We start from the raw sequence: 23,487 nt of genomic DNA on the forward strand, positions 1-23,487 counted from the left end.
GTGCCCTAGTGCTTATTATAGGTTTAATTTAATATTTTAGATGGTTGGAAAGTAATTTTCGGGGGGGGGGGGCAGTTCCTTATGTGGATACTTATGTTATGTGGTGCCTATTTTTTTTTCTGTTAAATTACATGGCAGCTAATTTCTTCAAATCTGTATCTGTACTGACATCAGAATTTTCTTTACTGCTTCTGTAACTCATGTTTTGGGGAATTACCTTTTTGTAAGGGTTATGTTGTGTTTGTGCTTACTAGTGACAACTTACCTTCCAACCAACTCTTACGGACATAGCTTACCTGCAGTCAGACGTCTTCCTTGACTACAGCTTGGTACTTACCCCAGTCCTTCTGATCCTTCTCCAAATGTACCTAAAAAGAAAAAAAGTTACATCAGGAGTTTTTACCTTGTGTGCATGGTTAATCGGTGCCTCGGCCAATGAGAGGGTGACTTTGCAATGGCCATTACCAGTTTCTCAGATCACTATCCTGCTTGCTGAAAACCCCTCTGGTGTAGCGTTGCCAGCCACAATGGACCAGGAGTCAGGCATGTCCTCTGCAGCTGTTTCAGCATCCAGTTCGGGCATGGGAGAACCACCCATCTTAAGTACAGGAGATAACCTTGAGAGGGTCTTCTCAAGGTAACAGGGGAAAGAGACCTTTTACTTGGGATGATATGCTTCCCCCATGCCATTCTTCCCTTAGTAAAGTTCTTAGGGAAAAGGAAACAAAAAAATAATCACATAGAAAACAGGGAGATGTTTATGTAGTTGAAATGATGTTATTACCTTAGTCAGGGGTTTATTGCAGTCAGTCAATTCTAGGAGCCATACACCTCCTCCTGAAACTTGTACACCTTCTTCTTGGGGAAAAGGAAGTTATTCAGCTGATTCTGATTTTGACAGAGACATTTTTATGTCACCTTAGGGTTCTATAACCCAAGACTGTGATTCTATGGATAGTGAGCCTGAAGTTGCAGAAATGGAGGCTTTCTCTTTTGCTGAGACCATTTCCTGACCATTACATATCCAAGCAAATTTACTTAAAATAGCTGAATTCGAAGCTTCGGAAACAGTATTAACACAATCATACACATTTCTTAAGGCATGTTTGGAAACTTGAGACAGGTTAGAAGCAATTTGACTCACATTTTGAGTTCCCTTCTAGATACAAAGGTTTTATTTGGGCCAACTGCTAAATAAGTCCTAAGAGTTGTATTTTCTTGGGAGCCAATGGATGTTCTCCCTGAGGTGGGCAGATATTATGACTTACTTAAACAAGAAGTACCTAGTACTTCGCCATTCTGCCACAATTGGAGTATCCCTAAAGCTGCTTTTAATGCTGTTGATTCTCTTCTATCAGTGCCTAAGAAAGCTCCCGGAGGTGGGCAGATATTATAACTTAAATAAGAAGCCCCTAGTACTTCAGCATTCTGCCACCATTGGAGGGATCCCTAAAGCTGCCTTTTAATGCTCTTGATTCTCTCCTATCATTTCCTAAGAAAGCAGATAAATTGTATATATTTTCTCAAGCTAGTAAATATCTTTATTCTCATCTTAGAGCAAATCCAGTTGCAATTATGTCATTGGCTCCTGCAGCAAGAAAACTCCATTCCACCTCCAACCTAGTTCCTGGGGGATAAGTAGGGTAAGTGGTTGGGCAGACAAGGTAAGAGACTTTTTTTTTTCAATCATCTTCTACTTCTTCTATTGTAGCCTTTAGAATCCTGGATTACCAGGGCTGTGTGTTGAAGTTTCTTTTAGAATGTGCTAATAGCTTGAAGAGTTTTCTGCTTCTCTGACCCCCTGAAGGCAGGTCTTAAATGAATCAGATTGCATCTAACCTGTCACAAGATTCCAAACATGCCTTAAGAATTGTGTATGATTGGACTTTACCAAGATGGCTGCACACTGATCCGCATCTTAATTGGAGCTCTACCAGCATGAAAAAAGAAACTGATAGATAAGGATCAGTAATAAAAAAACTGACTGTGGAGAATCCTGCAGCTGTTCATCAAAAAGCATTTCAAGTGCCATCTTTTGTACAAGAGATACCTTCCAGTAATTTTGAGAAAACAATAAGTCAAATATGCTCAGAATTGATTAAAATAAATGAAACAAAGGAGTATATCAACTCAAATAAAAGGCTGGAAATGAAAGAAGCTTTAAACAACTCTTCTGATGAACTGATAAAACTGCAGAAATCAGAGGTCAAATGAAGAAAAGGCTCACTGAGTATGAGACTGTCAAGAAGTTAGAGGACACAGCCCAACCTGAGATTTTCTGTTGTACCAGAGAAACTGGATGAAACAGACTGTATTAATTATATGAAAGCACAAATAAGTAACTTGGACTGGTATTCCACAGCAAGATTTGTTAAGTTAATTGAAAGGGCACATTGTGTGTATGCTCCAAACCCTCCCATGAAAAAGCAGCCAAGGCCACTGTTAATAAAGATGCAGTAATATCAACAGAAAGAGTTGAAGCTATGGCAGAAGTGCTAAATATTAAAATTTTGAAATGGTAGAGTGTTTGTAGAAAATGATTATTTATTGGCGTTTGGTAACCGTGACAGTCTGACTGGGCCAGGAACCCATTTTCAGTGGAGGCATGGGGAGAACAGCTCCAAAACCAGACATAGACAATAACAGATAATATATTTATAACTAAGCATTACATTATTTCTAGAACAGATACAGACATTAATAGATTTTACAGCGTTACCTAAACATACATACATTTCTAGGCTTAATACAATATATCATGTGAATAGAATACAATTTATGGTATATTATAACAGATTCAATTTACAAATCAGTTTAGAGTTATAACATTACTAGCAAAGCAGACAAGTTATAAAACACAGTAGGTAGGGTCTGTAGTATAAAGGATAGAAGTTTAGTAAGGGTAAGACATAAGGAAAAGAAAAGGACTGTATGAGTAATAGAAGTAAGGTAATTATTGAAAGAGATGAGAGATGGTGAAGAGGTTAATGTCAGCAGCTAGTCTATGATGTTTGGAAAATATTATAGTGAGAGATTAGATAGGGAGTTTACTATGATATATACTGTACAATCTATAACAGAAATATTAGTGAGAGTTTTGTCAAGAAGAGGGAGGTATAGTATATAAGATAGAAAGATGTATTGGCAGTAGTTCAGGTAAGCTGGAAAGGAGGAATTAGAAATAAAATATAAATTAGTTGCCAGGTGATGGTATGGAAATAGAGTTAGTGATTTGGGGAGGCAGCAGAGAGTAAAGGAGAAAGTTAGGGGAGATAGGTTAAGTATTTATCTTTAGTAAGGAACAAGGGCAATGTGAGTGTTGAGATTTTTTAGTGTTTGTAAGCCTTAAAGGAATCTATTGCACTGGTATTTGAAGGTAGGGCATTCCATAGTTTTGCAGTGCCATAGGAGTAGAGGCTGTGTCCAACTCTTTTGTTAGGTATGTATACATTTAATAGCTGTTTGTTTGTGGAATGAAGATTTTGGGATGGGGTGTAAGGCTGTAAGATAAGTTTTAAGGCATGGCTGCTGTCAGATTTGTATGTTATTTTGTGAACAAGAGATAATTGTACAAAACTGAGGTAATGGGGACATTCTAGCCAGTTTAGTTTAATGGCATAACAGTGATGTGTGCAGTTTGATGCACCAGTTTTAAAATTTGGCAATTTTATACTAGCATGATTGGAGCTTGTTCTTTATGGATGTATGGAGATTGGTAAGAGTGGGGGCCCATACAGGAGGGAAGGGAGTAGGAAGGTATTGGCAAGTGTTTTTTTTTTGGTGGGATTATCCATGAACTGTTTGTGTCTTCAAAGTTTATCAAGTTTGGCATGTGTTGTTTTGATTGTACTAAGTATATATTGTTGTGCTGGTGATAAGTTATGTAAAGCCGTGAAGGTATATGCTAATTTTTGGGGAGTCCGTGATTAGATTTTTCCAGTTGATGTTAGTGTTGCCCCCATAATAGTTTCATTTTTGATGTTATCAGTAGACCAGGCAAGAAAATCTTCAAGTATTGGTATGTTTTGCCCAGGGGGTATATAAACTACTCCAATGCATATTTGTTTAGAGTTGTGTATGTGCATGCAGAATTTCTGCATTGCCAAAGGATGGAATAGGTTTGGAGAGGGGGGTTATTACAAAGATGTTATGATAAATTAATGCTACACTGCCTGCTTTTTCATAAGCTCTGTCATTTCTTAGAACATTATATCCTGGAGGAACTATTTCAGTATCCTGAATGTGTGGCTATAGCCAGGTTTCACTAACTGCTACTATATCTGAGGTGTAGTGTGTTAGCCACAAGTGAAATTCAGTGATTTTATTGTATATACTGTGCATGTTTTGTGTTATTAGTAGCAAATTTTTAGAAGGGGATGAGTGATGGGAGGTGGGTGGCTGTGTTGGTCCGAGATTGAGATGAATATCTCCATACTAGGAAAGTTTGAGGAGTTGAATGTAGTTGTAGGAAGGAAATGGATTTTAATAAGGTGAATATTATGTTCAGTTAGGGAGAATGTTATGTTAGAGAAGCTATCTATCTCGCTATCAAGATGTATGGCTTGAGTAGATGTTTTTATAGGTGTTGGTGTTAGAATGTACCTGAGGGGGAGGTAGCTTGTAATACTATGCCTAATGAGGTGGTTAGGGATAATAAGAAAATAGTGTGATGTGAGAGAGAAAACATGGTGTTAATTTGTAGAGTAAGGGAGTTGGGCATGGAAGTAGAGAAAGTAAAAGAAATAGGAAAGAGTTATTAAAAAAATATAGACTAGAGTTCAAGTTGTATTGAAGTGAATAATTGGGTTTGAAGTGCAACACCTACAGCGACATGAGGAAATATTAATTTTGTAGGGGTTAATGGATAGGGTTAAGCAGTTGAGACTTTATTGAATGGTGTTGGTGGGGGGGGGGGGGTATTATAGTAACTTTAAATGTGATTGATTAGGGGGTGGGTGGGAAAGGGGGTGAGGAAGGGGGTGTAAATGGAGTGGGGCTACACCGAGCTCAGAACAGGTAAGGAAAGAAAAAAAAACTAATCAGTTAAGAGAGAGACCAGTAAGAACTGAGAGGTTCATTTGAGAAAGATTTCTTTAAAAAAAACAAGGACTTATATTTACTTGTACGTAATTCTGTTGGTCTAATGCTGACCAGATAGGACTATAGAGACAAAGAGTGGGGCAGGTAGAACACTATGGAAGAAATAAAGTTTATACTAGCAGGTACTATAGCCAAAAAGATGGGAGCAGGTAGAGCACTAAGAAGGAGCAAGATAAAATGATAGTGTACTATAAGAAAGGAAAAAAGAACTAATTGGCAATAGAAATAGAAGGTGGGGGCAAGTTCTGGTGGTAACTTAAAGGCCAAAGTACAAAAGAATTAGGCAGTTATACTTGTTTTTGCTTTTTGTTTTTATACTTATTATACTCAGACATACTTTGCTTCTCTTAGGTGTTATGAGGGATCTTCAAGCACATCAGCTGGTCAGGTTCTGTTTTAAGGCTTGTTTTGGCACCCATGTCAGAAGAGTAAATTAAAGGTACATTGGGCAAAAGATGGCTGACAAGTGGCTGTATGTTTCTCTACAATATAAAAGTAAAAAAGGCTGGTTAGTAGTGGTGGAATGGGAGTGATTAAGAACTGAGTACTGCTAGAATGAGAACAAAGATGATAGACATCAAGGCTAGGCAGCAGAATACAGATTATAAATTTAGGGAGAAAGAGAGAGAGATTAGAGATAGGTAAGAGCAATGATTTGTAGCAAAGAATTAGGCAAATAAGCAGCAAGAGGCACAGACGCAGGCACAATAAACTTAGTTTAACTGTATAGTCATTATATATCTAGGAGCAAAATACTAATCATACATAGTTTCAGTAGGAAATAATAACACAGTACTATTTCCAGATACATAAATTACTTAGTAATATCAACACTATATAAATAGCATAGGAATACTCAAACATTTAAAAGCTGTCAACGGTCATGAAAACTAACAGTGCATTTACGAGATATGCATGGGAAGAATATGTAATTCCAGCCTTTCTTTTTTTTTTCCAACTGTCAAGCTAACAGAATAATTTTAAAAATGAGCATTGGAAGAAAACACAATTCAGGCACTTTTGGTTAAAGTAAACAACAGTCTGTCTGTCGGTACAATTTTAAACAGGCATAGCACAATGATGATCCAGTGGCAAGTAGAATATAAGAAAATGCCGCTGCTGTTGGTCCGTCTTGATGAAGAGAAAGTGTTTCACAGAGTAAGCTGGGATTTTATGAGTAGGGCAATGGAAGCAAGTGCATTCCCTGATATATTGTTGTGTCTTTCGGCTTTTTCCCGGTTAGGGGTCGCCACAGCGGAACTCCGGTCCGCTAATGATTGGCAGTAGATTTTTACGTGCCGAGTTGCCAGCCCTGATGCACAACCTTCAACGAAGGTACACCCATTCATGCATGTCTCCACACAGAAGACGCTGTAGCTGAGAATCGAACAGGACAACGTCTTACTGTGAGGCGACAACGCTACCGCAGCACCACCACCGCAGTATAAATTGGGAGGATATATGAGGGGTTCAGAGACAAAAGTTAAAGTGGTAGGGTACCTCTCTGACAAGTTGTCTCTGAAAACAGGAACCAGACAGGGGTGTCCTCTTTCCCCTTTGTTATTTCTATTATATTTAGAGCCATTGGCAAAGAAAGTAAGGGACTCAGAAATTCAAGGATATAATTGGTATAGTAATCAAGAAAAGTTGGCTTTATTTGCAGACAGTATTAATTTTGTACCTGATAAAACCAGAAATGGATATCTCAGTAATGTAGAACATTCTAAGACCATGTCATGTCTTTTCAGGATATAAAATTAATGAAGACAAAACAGGGACTGTGGCAGTAAACTAGGTACTTGCATGTGAATTGGTTCAGTAATACCCATATTTATGGGGACATGATAAAGTGAAGTATTGAGTATTGGTTAAAAAGGATTCTGATGTGGTAACTAAAGATATGTGGGAAAAGACTAAACAAAAGCTAATACGAAAGCTGAGAAACTGCAGTGCATTATTTATGGATAGCATGATACATATTTTTGTCAAAAACAGGAGAAGTTGTGGACAATAATTAGTAAAGAGTTGAAGGATTTTATTTGGGAGGGGAGGAGGGAAAGTGTCAAGTGAGATAAACTGATCCTTCCACTAGAACAAGGTGGTTTAGGATTATCTGATTTGAAGGGAGATTTTACAGCTACACAGGTAAGGTTCATACACACACACACACACACACACACACACACACACACATATACATATATATATATATATATATATATATATATATATATATATGGGTCTACTTCATAAGATCGACAGACCATTTGATCGACATTCATTTGGCCGACAACCAGTATTCAAGGCAAAAAACAGAGATTTGTACCCCCTCCCCAATGTTGTGCGACCCTGGAGTTGATATATATAGTTAGGGGGAGTGTGGGGGGCACAGCCCCCCACCTATTTCCGTCTAAAACATGAAAATACAACAAAAACTACACATTTTAAATGAAAATCTGTGCCCCCCCCCAACTATATATATCAACTCCAGGGTCGCACAACATTGGGGAAGGGGGCAAATCCCTGTTAAGTGCCTTGAATAGTGGTTGTCGATCAAATGAGTTGTTGACCAAATGAATGTCGATCAAATGGTCTGTCGATCTTATGAAGTAGACCTATATATATATATATATATATATATATATATGTGTGTGTGTGTGTGTGTGTATGTAAAACACAGAAGCAGAAAGTTATTATTCAAAATGGAAAGTGATGATAAGGAGAGTGGGTTATTGGGTGCAGATCCTTGAGGAGAATAACAATCCCCACCCAGAATATTGTATACATAATGAAGCAGGAAATATTCTAAGTACTAAGCCGAAACAAGAGTGGAGAACAGATTCTGTGATGAGGATTACTGCAATTAGTGGTACAGAGAATAGGCAGAAGGAGGCTGAAACTTACTGGAGAACTTCGACAAGGGAACCAAGGCATTGGGAGCAAATAACTAGAGGGTGAATGGTAATGGATGGTAAGACACCAAGAAGACATTTGGACTGCAGGCTGGAGACTGTCTTCCCTGTCAGGGATTGATACCAGAGTATAGGCAGAGAGAAGGGAATAGGTGAACCTAAGTGAAAGACTGCTCTGGTAGACGATTTAGCTGAATCTAGAACAGAAGTTGCTGTTAAAAATGGATAATTAGTAGAGTATATAAAAAAGCGGCCACAGTGGTTCACCGGTTAACATTGTTGCCTCACAGCAAGAAGGTCTCTGGTTTGATTCTGAGCTGGAGCACCTTCTGTGCAGAGTATGCATGTCCTCCCTGTGGTCAACTGAGTTTTAAAGACGTGTGTGTGTGTGTGTGTGTGTGTGTGTGTGTGTGTGTGTGTGTGTGTGTGTGTGCATGGTGCCTTCTGTGAAGGTTGGGTGCTGGGCTGGCAGCTCGACACCATAAAAACTCAACTGCCAATCAGTATGCAGTCTGGTGATCCACTGTGGTGACCCTTAATGGGAGAAGTCGAAAGACACAGCTTTTTTTAGAAGAGCATGTAAAATATTGCATGATGACAATAGGAATCAATCAGAGGAGGTTAGAAGAGATTGAGAAGAGAAAGTGGATAAGGAGCTCACAAGGAAGCAATGGGAGGACATATGTATGGCCCCCAAATATACAACGAAGTCTAGACTGTTTAAGATTTTTGCATGGAAGTGTTTGCATAGATATGTTTTATACCCCAAGCAGATTCCAAAGAATTTTGGTAAGTGTTGGAGGTGTGATGGGGAGGAAAGAGGTAACTAGGAATATATGTTTTGGGAGTGCAATAAATTGGCAGACTTTAAATAAATTTCCCAGAGAGTACTCTGTCTGGAACATTGGGTGAGTAAATGGGTGTAACCAAGGAAATAATTTTTTGAGCTGGGTTACGGGATCTGAATTGCCTAAACATAGTAAGGCCTTGTTAAATCTAATTCTGGTGGCTACCAAAAAGCAGTTGCTAGAAAATGGAAATCAAAGTCTAAACCGACTGTAATTAAAGTAGTGAATGTTGTAATGGAGATAAAAGAGCTGGAAGTGGGATCTTTAGAAAAGGGTAGGAAAAAAATGACAGAAAAAAAGGAAATTGTGGAACAATAAATGCAGAAAAATGTTTTGGAGGATGTGATATTTAAGGGAAGGCTAGAATTGATCAATTTCTGTAATGTTGGATTGATGATAATTGTGTAAAAGAATATGTGTGATATATAATGTTTGTAGTTCGAAACATGTTGACATGGTTTGTTTTGTTTTATATAAATGTATGTTTACCAGTGCCTTAAGTGGTAATTCAATAAAAGTGTTAAAAAATAAGTGTATGATTGTTCTGATATTATTTCCAGAGCTTTGGATTCAGCTAGTGTTTTAAGAAAATTTGTTTGGATATGTACCCAAAACATTTCAGATTTGTTAGTCAAAAGTTCTGAGTTCCTTTCTACATACAGAAGTTTTATTTGGGCCAGCTGATAGCAAGGGTTCTCAAACAGCGGGATGAGAGAGGTAAATTAATGCAGGCAATATCCAGGATTTTTCAGGTTCTTCCCTTTGAAAACCCCTTCCTCATTTTAAAGGGTAAAATAACTAGAGAGCACAGTCTAATACTAGGCAGGCTCAAAGGAAGAAATGGCTGGAAGGAACCAATTCCAAACCCCAGAATTAAGCAGTTTTCCCAAAAAGGGTCAAGCATCAGCATCTGTAGGGCTGCACCAGGGAACTTGTCACCTTCCCTCCTCCCCCTCCTCTCTTCCCGTTTACGAGAATCTCACCCTCAGTACCCCAGCTTGGTGTCCAATTTTCAGACAAGTGGGTTTTGAAGGTGATCCAGGATCGTTACAGCTTGCAATGGATAGAAACTCCCTTTCCTTTAAGGAGGAATCTCTCCTCATCCTCCCAGTTAAACAACATTGTTTCCCCAGGTGCTCCAACATATGTTACAGTCAGGAGTCATAGAACAAATTCCCACAGAAAACATAGGAAAGGGCTTTTATTCTGGAATTTTTCTGGTCCCAAAGGAGTACTCATGGAGACCTATTTTAGGTCTTTCCTTTCTCAGTCTGTTTGTAAGAGTTCCAAAATTCAAGATGTTATCCCTTCAAACTTTTAACTCTTCTCCTAGACCACTATGTTATGGTAAATTTCGACCTCAGTGATACTTACCATCACATTCCTATTGCACACAGTTTCAGGTGATGCCCAAGATTTTGTGTATCTGGTTCACATTATCAGTTCTCTGCATTACCCTATGGGCTGTCTGCTTCATCAAGAGTGTTTGCAATGTGTCTAGGCTCAGCAGTTGCCCTCTTCAGAATGCAAGGTATCCACATTTTTCCATATTTAGATGGCTAAGTTATATGTGCAAAGCCTTTTCCCAGATGCTAGAAATCGTTAACAAAGGTTACTTCTCTCCTCACTCATCTGTGATTTCTGATAAACTTGCAAAATTCCTCCTTGACTCTATAACAGAGGATTGTGTTTTCTATGGTGCCTGATAGACACTCCCATGCAAAAAGCCTTTTACCTCATGTCAAGGTGGATACATATCAGGAAGTACTCCTGAACTTTTCTCTTCTGTCCCAAGCTTCAACCAGAGAATGCCTAAGGACTCTAGGCCTTACAGCTTTTATGGTCCTTGTGATGCCACTCGCCAGACACATGAGAAAGATTCATTGGCATCTCAAAACATGTGGAGCCAGCATACCCCCCCCCCCCACAATTTAAAATTCCTGTACTGGGTTTTGTAATACTAAAACTGAAGTGGTGGAGGGAGCAGATGGTTCTTAAACCATGGCTCCCTTTTGTCTTTTTACCTCAACACAGTCTGTCCTGATGGACTTTTTAGATTTCACCCAGGGAGCAGTTTCTATGTGAGAAAAAGTACAAGGTCTGTGGGACAGTTTGGACAGAGAAAAAAACAAGGGGGTACCAGATCATGCCTTCAATGCCAGCTGGCAATAATAGCTTGACCGTTTGCTTTTTAGTTCTCCCAAATGTATCAGGTATCATACATACCGTCAGAGTAAAGCAGTGGAACAGACAAACTCAGCAGCTCCCGGGCAGGCACTCGCATGTTGAATCATATTCCAGAGTTATTCCAAGAATCCATCCAGATTTGGGGAATACCTCAAGGAGATCTGTTTGCCTCCCTTCAAAATAGACAACTAGATAATTTTTTTTTCAGAAATCCTTGCACGTTTCTGAAAACAGCTGATTTTTTTATTCCCCTGGTTGGGGATATTCCTGTATACATTTCCACCCTTTGAACTGATTTCCCAGATAACTTATAAAAATTCTGAAATATTTACCAAAAATCATTGTGGCGACACCCTTTTGGCCTAGGCAGAATGTGTTCTTACTTCTCATGGAATTGGCTAAATGGCAGTTAACCAGAAGCGTCCTCACTGATTGATCTACTCACACAGGGCAAGGGGGAGTTTGATGCACTCCAACATGAAAGAATTTTAACTGATTGCCTGAATGATTCACTTTTGATACCTTTTAGACACATTTTTCATGAGGACATATATAGCAGGTAGTAAGAGGTAAGAATGTCTGCTAATAGAAAGTCATATTATTTGCAAGTGGAAGAGATTTTCTAAGTGGTGCTTAGCCATTAACCAGGGTCCTGTCATGGATTTTGCATCTTTGGTACTCAAGTGTTTGTGTGAGTTGCTACCTTCTACCCTTTCGTTTACCTTTATCAAGGTTTATCTTGCTGCCATTTCCACTTGTCTACCCATTGATCCTCTGTTTTTCTTCAGGTTTTGCTCATTTAGTGCATTGGGTGTTGAACTAGGAAGTGTGGAAGTCCAACTTGCCCTTTAATCTGATCTGTTGAGTGTCATCATAGTAAGCTTTAGCTAGTCACTCATGCCATTGAGCATAGAAGCTGGAGAAAATTCTAAAATATGCTGTGCTATGGATATAAGGAGAGAAATTAGCAGTCTATCTCTGCAGAAACCTTGCATGCTATCTAATAAGGTGGGAACATATATACCTTGATAATGCACAAATAATGGTAGCAGAACCTCTACAGTTTGTATGAAAAACTTGTTGTCCTCATGTATCAAATCTTCCCCCACTGCTGACAACATGTTCTAGGAATGGGGTTTTGAAATTTACTTGTCTGCATTGTTAATTTAATTACTTCAGGTGATTTTATTTTTCTAAATATTTGTTTGCTCTTCTCTACCTCTTACATTATACCTAGGTTATTGTTGTGGGACTGTGATGATCGTAGTTACAGTTACTATGTAGAATTCTCCACTAATCAACAGCAGTGGACTGTGGTTGCAGATAGAACGACTGTTGGATGCAGGTAAGCTAACATTTTGTTAAATTCTCCCTCCACTCATTACTCCAGGACGTTTTATGGTAACAGGATAGCTAAAAGATGCATACCATGGCATTCCCATAGTCAAAGCTTCAGGACGTTTCTCAGGTTTTCTGTGTCTGGGTCACATTGTCAGTTCTCTGCATTACTGTTTGGGTTATCAACAGCTCCAAGGGTATATACAGAGTGTCTCAAGTACAGTCATAGCTCATTGCAGACTGAAAAACATTCACATATTTCTTTATTTAGACTACACCCTAACCCCAAACATCTTCACTTGACTGCCTGGATCATTCATTCTTTTTTTTTTTTCAATAATAATTCTTTATTTTATTTTTTCCAAACAACTAATACAGTACTACCAACTACTTACAATATGTACATGAATGCTTCCAACATTCCTTTTAGGCACCATTTTCCAGAGGATGTGCAGCAGTCACTAAAGGAGGCAAAAAAATAGCATTAGGCAATCTTGTATTGGCAAGTGAAAAAGATTTTCTAGCTGATGCATAGCTAATAACCAGGGCCCTAACAGGGATTATGTACCATGGTTGCTCAAATATTAGTGTGTGTTGCTTTCATCTGACTTCTCTTACTCCTCTGTCATGGTACATCTTGCAGGCATTTCTGGATGCTTGCCCATGGGTCCACCACTTTCTTCTGTGTTTTTAGTAATAGCTTCTTAAGGGAGTTTTACATCTGAGACATTCTCATAAACAGGTTTTATTTATTTATTTACTTAACATTTGTTTACCGGGAAAGTCCATCTGGGACAGAGCCCATTTTCAGCAAAGGCCTGGGGAGAAGCACTCCAGATGCATATCTTTGGAATGTGGGAGGAAACCGGAGCACCCGGAGGAAGCTCAAGTGAATGCAGGGAGGACATGCAGACTCCGCACAGAAGGCACCCCATCCAAGAATCGAACCGGAAAACCTCTTGCTGTGAGGCAGTAAAGCTAACTGCTGCACCACTGTGTCACCCTAAGTTGCTCCTTCCTTGGATCTTAACATTCTGTTGGAAAAGTTAGCCATGTTTCCATTTGAACCTGCTTACCAAGAGGACTTAAGCTACATCATGTGGAAGACTTTTCTTATTGCTCTAACATCTGCAATAAATGTATCTTGAGTTGCAAACTCTCATGGTGGGTGAATCCTATCTGGTCTTCCATCATTAAGAACAAATCCCTTATTTATGACCAAAGTTGTTTACTTTGAATCATGCCATGCATTTCCCTTTGTGTTTTCTTAGATCCTTAGAACTAGGGAGAAAGGATTATGTGTATTCTGGACATGCCTAGGCAGCTTAGGTACTGTATTGACAGAACTAAGTCCTTTAGAAAAGCTGATCAACTGTTTTTTCTTAGGTTGCCTCTTCTTTGTTCCATCATACTTCAAAACAGACTATTTTTAGTTGTTGTCCTCTGCTATTGCCTTTTGTTATACCCACTAGGCAATGCACATTCTACTAGAACCTTGGCATCTACAATGGCATATTGAAAAGGGGTTGACTCTAGAAGCATTGTAAAGGTAACAGCTTGGTCCTATGTGCATACTTTTACAATACATTATAAACTGGATTACTTTTCCAGGTCTAGGACTGGCTTTGCTAGGGCCATTCTCCAAAGGCTGCTGCATCCTTATACTTTCTGGTTGGATAGGCATTAATAATAAACCCATATAACCAAAAGGCTACTGCAGCAGTGGGAATAAGGAACTTAGTACAGTTGTGTAAGTCACACTTATCGTAACAGTAGGTGTTCAAATTCCTCACTGCTACAGTAGCCATACCCATCTACCATCCCCCTTCTTCTGTATATCGTTAGTTGTTGGGATATAAAGTTATTCGTTACTGTTCGTATCATTTAGAGGTTCAAGATGAGTACATTCTCTCTGTATGGGCAAGATAGAAATGAATATTTATTCAATTTGACTGCTTATTTACCTCCAAGGGGCTGGCCAGTCAGCAGTCAGAGTGAAACTTTGAGAAGGAGGCAGAGTTTTGTGAAGCTGGGCAGTATACAACCCATATAGCCAAAAGGCTACTGCAGCAGTGAGGAATTTAATAAGTACAACTTGCACAACTGCAGTTATGTTCATCTTTCCCCCTGCTGCAGTTGCCTTTTGGCTGTAGGGGCTGATTACCAATGCCTAGTGACCCTTTCCTTTAAAACTGGCAATACTTCCACTGTAAAGATGTCTTTGTTTAGGGACATCTGAAAAGCAAACTTTCTTCATTTTCTTGATCACCTAAATAAACTCTGCTGTAGTCGTCTTCCAGTGGATCCCATTGCTAAAACTACTGCCTATGCTCCTAACTTTCACTCCCACTATATAGTTGTATTGATAAGGCCGTCCTTCTCTGCACCAAATATAATGAGGAATTTAAAAACAAGCCCTTATGCTGCAATATGAGTATAAATAAATTGTATAACAAAAGAAAGAAATTTCTTAATGTGACCTTAAGTGCACAGTTAAGCAAACTTGTAGAGTGCTTGAGAAACTCAAAGCTGAATATGAACTTAAAGTAGCCCCTAAAACCAAAAATAACTTCAGATCTCTCTAAGTGTTGAGAAGTTGACAACTAACATTTAGTAGTATGCACAGCTAGTCCACAGTAATACTGCACACTCTGACCCAAAGGAAATAGTTAATATCGTAGCTGACACATTTAGTACAAGTTTTACTCCACCTACAGTTCTAGCTATTCCACTGATTCCACACCCCCCTTTAATTATTGTGGAACAAGTTATTAGCCTTGTCAAAAGCTAATAACCTCCTATCCATGGGTTGTGATAATATTCCAGGTTGTCTGATTATTAGAGCCAAATATAGCCTATTTGAACCCCCTACTTACCCTCTTCAGTCTAAGCCTCTCCAGTGGTTATATTTCTGAAGACAGGACAACAGCCATTGTAATGCTGTAGTACAAAGGTGGCCCAACCTTGGGCGTTGTTAAATACAGACCTATTAGTCTCATTAACCTTATATTTACAGCTATGAAATGTATTATTTCAGACCTCATTAATCAGGACACTGAAAATCTCTTAACCCTGGACTCTCGTCAATTCGTCTTTGAGAAAAGAAGGCCCTGCCTCTTTAACTTCATTAATTTCTAATAAAAGCAGTAGTAGTGGTTATGCTGTACATAACACCATATCTGGACCTGTCCGATGCCTTTGGACGCCATTCTCAAGCCAGGCCTTATTGACAGACTTGTAAATTTGAATATAAATTCTTATGTTGTGCGGTGGATAGCTTACTGGTTGTCTGACAGAGCCCATGTGGTTAAAGTTGCACATGCCACTTCTGAAAGCAAAATAAGTTACCAGTGGTGTTGCACAGGGCTCAGTGTTTGGTCCTCTCCTCTCCTATTTGGCATCTGTTTCTTAGACCTTCAGGCCAATACTCCTGACCTATAGTTATGTAACTTTGCAGACAACTGTGAATTGGCTGGTGGTGGCGTTGGTTGATGTTTCACTAACTCGCACTTGCTCCAGCTTGGGTTAGACCATTTTAACAATTGGTGGGAAGGACTGTGGTCTCAGATTAAATGTAAAATAATGTAGCTTGATTCATTTTGGTAAACAGTAATCTGATGTTGTTGCCTTCATTTGCTCTTCAACCTGTGGGTTTTTGGTTCCAAGGATTGGATCCGACTTGGCTGCATACCCAAGCTCCAGAATCTGACATCTGAGCTTCTCAATTGCCCATAATTCTGTTCTCCTCCAAATACCCCAGACAGGGTGGCCAGATATCACTATTTGAGTGGGACTGTCCCGAGATCAGCAGCCCAATCCCAAATCCTGCACTGCCTGTTAAAATCCTGGCTAAACAGTCTCTGCTTTGTGATTTTTGATTGGCTCGTGTACCGGCATATGGGCCAATCATAAATCGCAAAGCGAAGACACTTCTGATCAGTGTGAAACAGCGGGCTGTTTCACATTTAACAGAAGAGGCTCTACTGTGCAATTTTTTATGGGCTTGTATACCAGCATACGAGTCAATCAAAAATTGTAATGAGGAACTACTTTTGTTTACAGCTGGTAGTTCTGCATTAAAGACCTTTTTTTTTTGTTTGTTTTTGAGGTCTTAACTTAGCGGGAAGGACGTTTTTTTTTTTGTTCCGGCCCTACCTGTCCATTTAGAAATATGGCAACCCTGCCCCCAGATCTCATTTGCCGCTCTTTGATTAGCATTGGAAATTTGATCATCTGTGCTCGTGGTTTTTCTGTGAGTTTTCAGCGTTTTTTTTGTGTGTGTGTGTGTGTGTGTGTGTGTGTGTGTGTGTGTGTGTGTGTGTGTGTGTGTGTGTGTGTGTCTTTTATTCTTCTTCCTTTAATAACTCTTTATCATATAATTTGTTTTTGCTTCAGGTTTTCTTGTCTTACAAGTTTGTACTTGTTCCTCGTGACAGTCCCTTTCCCTTCCCTACCCCTTTCTAGCTATATTCCTTTCTTGCCTTTATATAAAAAACAAAATAAAATAAAATACTATATATATATTTAGATTTATATACAGCTTAGTTTAGAATTTTTCTGTTGTTTGTGTTTGCTGGTTTGTTTAGTGTGGATATGGCTGACCCAAAACCCATGGGTTTTAAAAAATGTGTGACTTGTGGGCACAAGACTCCACTCTCAGATGCCCACTCTGAGTGTGTGGTGTGCCTTGGAGTTGCCTACTTGGATTTGTCATGCACTATTTGTGTCAGATTTAACCAACGAGCCCTGATTGACAGAAGAAAGAAATTGATTCTGAAGAGTCACCTGCCTTCTACAGCTTCTTCTGCCACACCGTCCACTTCAGCGGCTCAAACCCCCTCCAAAAAACACAAAGATCGCAAGAGGTCCCCCCAGTGGATCCTGTCAAACAGGGGAACCTCCAGCCAAGTCAACTAAGTCATCAGAGCTGATTACTTTGGCACCGATAGTCATTCAGGCCTCCCCTCACCATCAGAGCTGTAGTTTTTCCCCAGAGGTGGTGACATCCAAACCCAAGTCCCCTCTCCTACAATAGCCAAGACCAGTTTCCAGGCCTGCCTCTGTTGCTTCCTCCACTAGGTCTTCTTGCAGCCTTTCTGAAGCTGAGGTTAATGACATGATGGTTACATTTCTCAAGGCATAAAGCCATCTGGGGATCTTGCCTGTTCCGTCCTCCCCCAGATCCATGAGCAGTTTTCCTGCCTTTACTCGTATGTCTCCTTCTCCGCTCCTACCCCCGGTTTTGGAGTTATCGGGTCTGAGCTTTCCTGGAGTCTAGAAGTCGGAGCCGACAGGCACAGTCACTTTTACTCCAAACTCCCTGACTCTCCCGGCTCCACAACAGTTTCTGAGCAGAGCGGCTGTCCGAGCCGTAGCTTCAACACTGGGTTTGAGGGGTTGACATCAGCCATGACGTTTTGGAGCTGTCTGTTCACCTCAGGGCTTTATCGCTTTTTAGCTCGGCTCTGACTCCTCATTCGGATCTGGGGATGGTGGGGATTCATGGGGTTTACCCATAAACAACTTCAGCTCCAGTGGAGTTGCCCTCTGTGTCTTGATCTCCCTCAGCATTCAGGCTGGTGTAGAGGGTTCTCTTTGCACCCAGAAGAGCTTTGACTCTACCTGCTTTGGAGCTCGGCAGCCCTCCAGCAGCCTTTGTGTCTGAGCCATCTACTCTGTCTCCTCTGGGACATCCTGCCCAGAAAGACTTCCGGACTACTTCTGTTTTTGGTCCACCCAGAGTTTTCCCTACCTCCCCAGAGCATCCCACCAAAGAAGTCTCTCTTAAACACCAGTGTAAAAGTAGACACTTGGATTCCCCTGTGGCATCCCTCACAGAGGACACCAATCTCGATGAAGGGGAAGGGTCCCCCAGATCACCACCTGAGGATGTCTCCTTTGGAAACGTCATGGAGATCCTATGCCAAAAGAGTGGTTGGCCTTCCGAAAACTCTAACCCAGAGGTATCTGTGCTTCTGAAAGCTTTTGGGTCAGGCCCATTTACTTTTTGGGTATCCCCCCTGTCCATTATTGACCTTGTCTCTCACACAGAGCAGGGAAGGAGGCAGACACAGTGGAACCAATCCCTAAGTGACAGAATAAAATTCTTAGCGCCCCTTCTGACCACCCCCCCGTTAGACCAAGGGTGTTCTCATTGATGCCATGGTGGTAGCAGCGGCCACCAAAAAGGAGATGGCCCAGCAGAGCTCCACTGTCCATCCTCCTAAAAGGGAATGTAGGGTTTGGACCGGTTTGGTAAGCGGGTTTGTGCTTCAGTGACTTTCGCATTGCGAGCGCTGAATTATTTGGCACATGTAACCAGACTACAGAGGGACTTAGTCAAGGAACTCGCTAGGTCTTTCCCAATGTCCATGTCTGCCAAGGAACAGAAGATCTTTTCCTCTAGGATGGACGTCTTTCAGTCTATTTCTAACACGTCCATGAGATTTAATTTCTGTTGCTGCAGAAGTTGTCTCACGGGCAGCCGGATCAGGCATTGCTGCAGATGCCACGCCTGGATACAGCTGTGCGATTTCTCGGAACCCTACAAGGCGTCCTTCACCAACGTCCCTTTTGACGGATCTACTCTTTCCAGTCCAATGGTAAAAGACACTCTCTCCCAAAGGGAAAAGGGTGGAAAGACCTTGTCTGCCTTCGGAATCCACTTCGCTACCCCACAACGAACCTTTTCCTGGAACCAGCATGGAGGTAAGAAGTTGTAGTTCAAAAAATCTGATGGTCCTTTTCAGGATTCACAGGGGAGACCTTCCTCCGAGAGGCACAGGGGAAAATGGTTATAATGGCAGATGCTGCCGTCATTGCAGAGGGGGTCCGATAAATCAAGGCTCTCAAGATTCTTTCTTGGACAGACCCAGTCAGCAATCCTAAGGGATTGCCTGACTGCTCGTCTCTGGAGGCAGTCGGGGCCGATTGTCTTTACACCCAACAGCCTGGAAAGCCATTGCAAAAGACCATTGGGATTTAAAAATTATATCCAGAGGCTATTCAATAACCTTTTTCCAGAAACCTCTCCAAGCAGAACCCTCCCTGATGTCCCACCCAGTCAGAGAGAGGCGGTATGTAGCCTTAGAAATTTCAAAGCTGCTGTCAAAAAGTCATCCAAAGTATCCCCTTAAACTAGCTCAGATCAGGCATCTACTCCACATTCTTTTTAGTGCCCAAAGAGACTGGAGACCTCTGAACCATTCTGGACCTTACCACCCTCAACAAGTCAGTTGCCAATTCAAAGTTCTGAATGGTCACAAGTTAGTCCATTCTGCCCTTCCTGCAGATGGATGACTGGATGTGCTCTATAGACCTTCAGGATGGGTACTGTCACATCAAGATGAACAAGTGCTCCAGAAAGTTCTTCCACTTCTGGCTAGGAGCCAGTAATTACCAGTTCAGCGTGTACTCCCCTTTGCTCTCACCACATCCCCCAGGATGTTCAAATGCATGGCAGTAGTGGCAGTTCACCTGAGACTGCAAGGATTCCAGGTGTTTCCATATCTCAGTGATTGGCTCCTAACTGCTCCCACCAGACATCGACGCCTAGAAGCCAGGGAATTCCTGTTCCACCTAGCCTCAACCTTGGGCATCTCCATCAGTCTGAGAAAGTCTCAACTTCAACTGGTCCAAATCATAGACTTCGTCTTAGCCCTCGTGGACACCATTCATTCTTTAGCCCTTCTTACTCTGGGCAGAATATCCACCTTGAGGTCTCATGTCTGTCAAGTCATGGACATTTCTTCTCCCTCAGCAAGTCTTGTTCTAAGGGTCTTGGGGTCCATGGTGGCCACAATTACCCTGGTACCAGTAGCACACCTTCACATTAGACTACTTCAGTGGACCTTAGTGGTCCCATCTTTACTATCCATTGCATTACCTGATCAGGATCTCCTGGGCATGCAGACAGTCTCTTCTATGGTGGATCCAGTCTGAGGACCTTCTTCAGGACCACTCGTTCATTCCCCCCCAAAGGCCACTGTGACCACGGACGCATTCCAGTTCGGGTGGGAGGGCATATCTGTCACAGATAGTCCAAGGCACGTGGTCCCCCCCAGAGACCAACTTGCATGTAAACGTTCTGGAGATGAGAGCGGTGCTTCTTCCGTTGCAGGCCCTTCATTCCTCTCTACCCATGGAAATTATTGCAATTCAGACTGACAACATGTCAGTGGTCTGGTACATCAACAAACAGGGAGGAACCAGGTGTTACCTCTTGTATTGAGAGTGGTCTGGTACATCAACAAACAGGGAGGAACCAGGTGTTACCTCTTGTGTTGAGAGGCCATAAGGCTATGGCAATGTGCAATCTCTTCCAACCGCTTTCTCATTCTGGGGAAGTCAAACATCCTGGCGGACAGGCTCAGCAGGGACCATTCTGATGCCTCACAAGTTGTCGCTGACTCCTTCAGTGGCAAATATGATCTTCCAGAGATGGGGGTCAACCTTGCTGCAATATTTTTGCATCTCCCTCCAACACCAAGTGCAGTGAGTTTTTTGCCCTGTTTCCCTACCCAGGGACACTCACCAAGAGATGCTCTAGTCCATGCTTGCCCTCCCCCGGGACTACTTTATGCCTATCCTCCTCTTCCACTCATTCCCATTTGTCTACAAAAAGCTCAAAGGTTGAAGTGCCAAGCGATCCTCATTGCTCCCTTTTGGCACGTACAAGTTTGGTTTCCCCTTCCTTTGGTCTCACCTGGTCTGTCCACCATGGACTCTGGATTCCTCTTCAGATCTATTTTCCCATCCCTCGGGACACTCCTGTCCAGATCTCCTGAACCTGAAATTAACCCCTTGGTTACTCCATTTCCAATAATGGCTGGAACTCCCAGGCTTTCTTCCCCAGTTAGAAAATTTTGATTGCGGCACACAAACCATCCACGAGGAAACTATACAATAGCAAGTGGAAGAGGTTCTCCATTTGGGCTCATCAAAACAATCTCCACCCTTTTACAGCTCTGGTTTCTGCTGTTTTAGATTTTATCGGCTTCTGTTTTTCATAATGGAACTAATTTTTGTATGGTGAAAGTGCATTTAGTGGCCATTTTCAATTTTCACATTGGGGAAATTCCTTTTCAATAGCCTCATCTAAATTGTGCAAGGCCTTTTTAAAAGGTACCTTTCTCCTTCGTCCTCCTATCAAGGAACCTGTTTCCCCCTGGGATCTCACCTTGGTTTTACAAGCTTTAGTCTCGCCCCTGTTTGAGCCTTCAACTAAGGTAGATTTAAAGTTTCTGACCTGGAAAACCATTTTCTTGGTGGGAATTACCTCATCCAAAAGAGTGTCTGAATTTTAGGCTTTGTCTTGCAAGCCTCCATATATGATTTTTCACAAGGACAGAGTTACTTTGCCAACTAACCCTTCCTTTTTGCCCAAGGTCACTTCTGAGGCTATCATAAACCAATTTGTCACTCTGCCAGTCTTCTTAAAACAGAGGAGAGTATCAACTTCATATGTTGAACGTACACAGACAGCTTCACTTCTATTTGAATAGAACCAAACATTTTAGAAAATCTGATCAGCTTTTTGTTTCCTTTTCTAAGACCAAGTTGGGTAAACCAGTTTCCAAGGTGACCCTGGCTCATTGGATTGCTAGTTGCATTAAGCTTGCTTACTTCACAAGGGGCACATCCCCTTACATTGTCGTATTAATCCTCATTTTACTAGGTCTCTTTCCACCTCCTGAGCATTCTGGTCGAAACTTCCCATTGATGAAATTTATTCTGCCGCTACCTGGTTGAACCACCATACCCTTATATGGCATTGCAAACTAGACATTATTTCCAGGAACAGAGCCTCCTTTAGTTCTGCTGTGCTCCGGAATATCCTGCCATGAGGGCCTCCCAAGTTCTTCGGTAGCTGAGGACTCTGTTCCACAGGTTGAAGAGCAAATGAAGACAACAACATCAGGTAAAGAACGTATGTACTCACCATAAAGCTCCATCCTAGTTGTTGCCTCTCATTTGCTCTTAAACCTTCCCTCCCTCCATCCCCCTACCTTTTGAAGGATCTAATGGAGTTATTTTGACAAATACTTCTTTACTGTTTGAGCTCCTGAAATATTCTTTTCTGACTTGCCCTGTTGTCATTGGGTGATTTCTTTATGCTTGTATGATTAGATGATGTACAGTGGTGCAGCAAACTCTATCTGAGGGATTTGGAGGAGAGGAGTATTATAGATAGGGGAGGAGCTCAGATGTCGGATCCTGGAGCTTTGGTATGTGGCTGAGTCAGATCCGTTCCCCGGGTCCGAAAACCCACAAGATGAATAACAAATGAGAGGCAACAACTCAGATGGAATGTTATGTTGGGTACATAACTTTTTTTTTTCCACATACCATGTAGGTGACACACCCCTCCAATCAGATACTTGTCATAATGGATCAAGGCACTCTTGTTGATAATTCATTATTGTTTAACCATTATGTCTTCTCATTAGTTCAGAAAGCATGCTGTCTGGCTCATTTAATTTCCAAAGGTATCTCTACTAGATCCACATAAGTCTTAATTCCCCTTTGCTCATATTTCATCAAGCTGATTATTTAATATAACGCATCTTTTATTATGTTATTGACAAAGTATATCATTCACTTTGAGATACCTCAGAAATGCCTAACTAAAAAGATCAGTGGCCTTGCATCATTCTTAAGTGATGTTGTCATGCATTGTGGCATGTGATTGCTTACGTGACATGATGTACCCCCTCATTCCTAATTTGTGATCCACTTCTTAATAAAAAAACTTCATAAATATTTTGAAAGGACAATCTACATAAATGTGTTGTATCCCTCAGTGGCATCACTCTAGAGATAGCAAGGCTGTTGCATCACCAGTGATTTTGTAGGTTTATTTAAGCCATGGCTTGATAAAAAAATAAATAAAAATCTTTTTATTAAACAACAACCCAAATGTATTATAAGAGAAAGGGTGAAAAATATATCCTGGCACAGAAGCCCTCATACGTCATGACACACATGCGGAAATGAACAAAGCAGTTTAATATAAATATCCATTATCCTCGTTCCTCTACAGCTTTCACATGCTTCTGATAGCCTTCTAAGCCACACTACCTTCCTGTATCCTCTGCATCACA

General features: G+C 41.0%; 1 protein-coding gene across 1 annotated transcript in view; it reads left to right on the plus strand.

Annotated features, from left to right (window-relative positions):
* The window catches only part of BTBD9 (BTB domain containing 9), a 912,643-nt gene that overhangs the window by 645,822 nt on the left and 243,334 nt on the right, over positions 1-23,487 (plus strand). The window contains exon 9 of the mRNA XM_044060308.1: positions 12,285-12,392. Within this exon, the coding sequence (XP_043916243.1) occupies positions 12,285-12,392 (108 nt within the window). The remainder of the gene's footprint in view (positions 1-12,284; positions 12,393-23,487) is intronic.

This window comes from Protopterus annectens, chromosome 1.part0 (assembly GCF_019279795.1).
Source record: "Protopterus annectens isolate FY-2018-M chromosome 1.part0, PAN1.0, whole genome shotgun sequence".
NCBI lineage: Eukaryota > Metazoa > Chordata > Ceratodontiformes > Protopteridae > Protopterus > Protopterus annectens.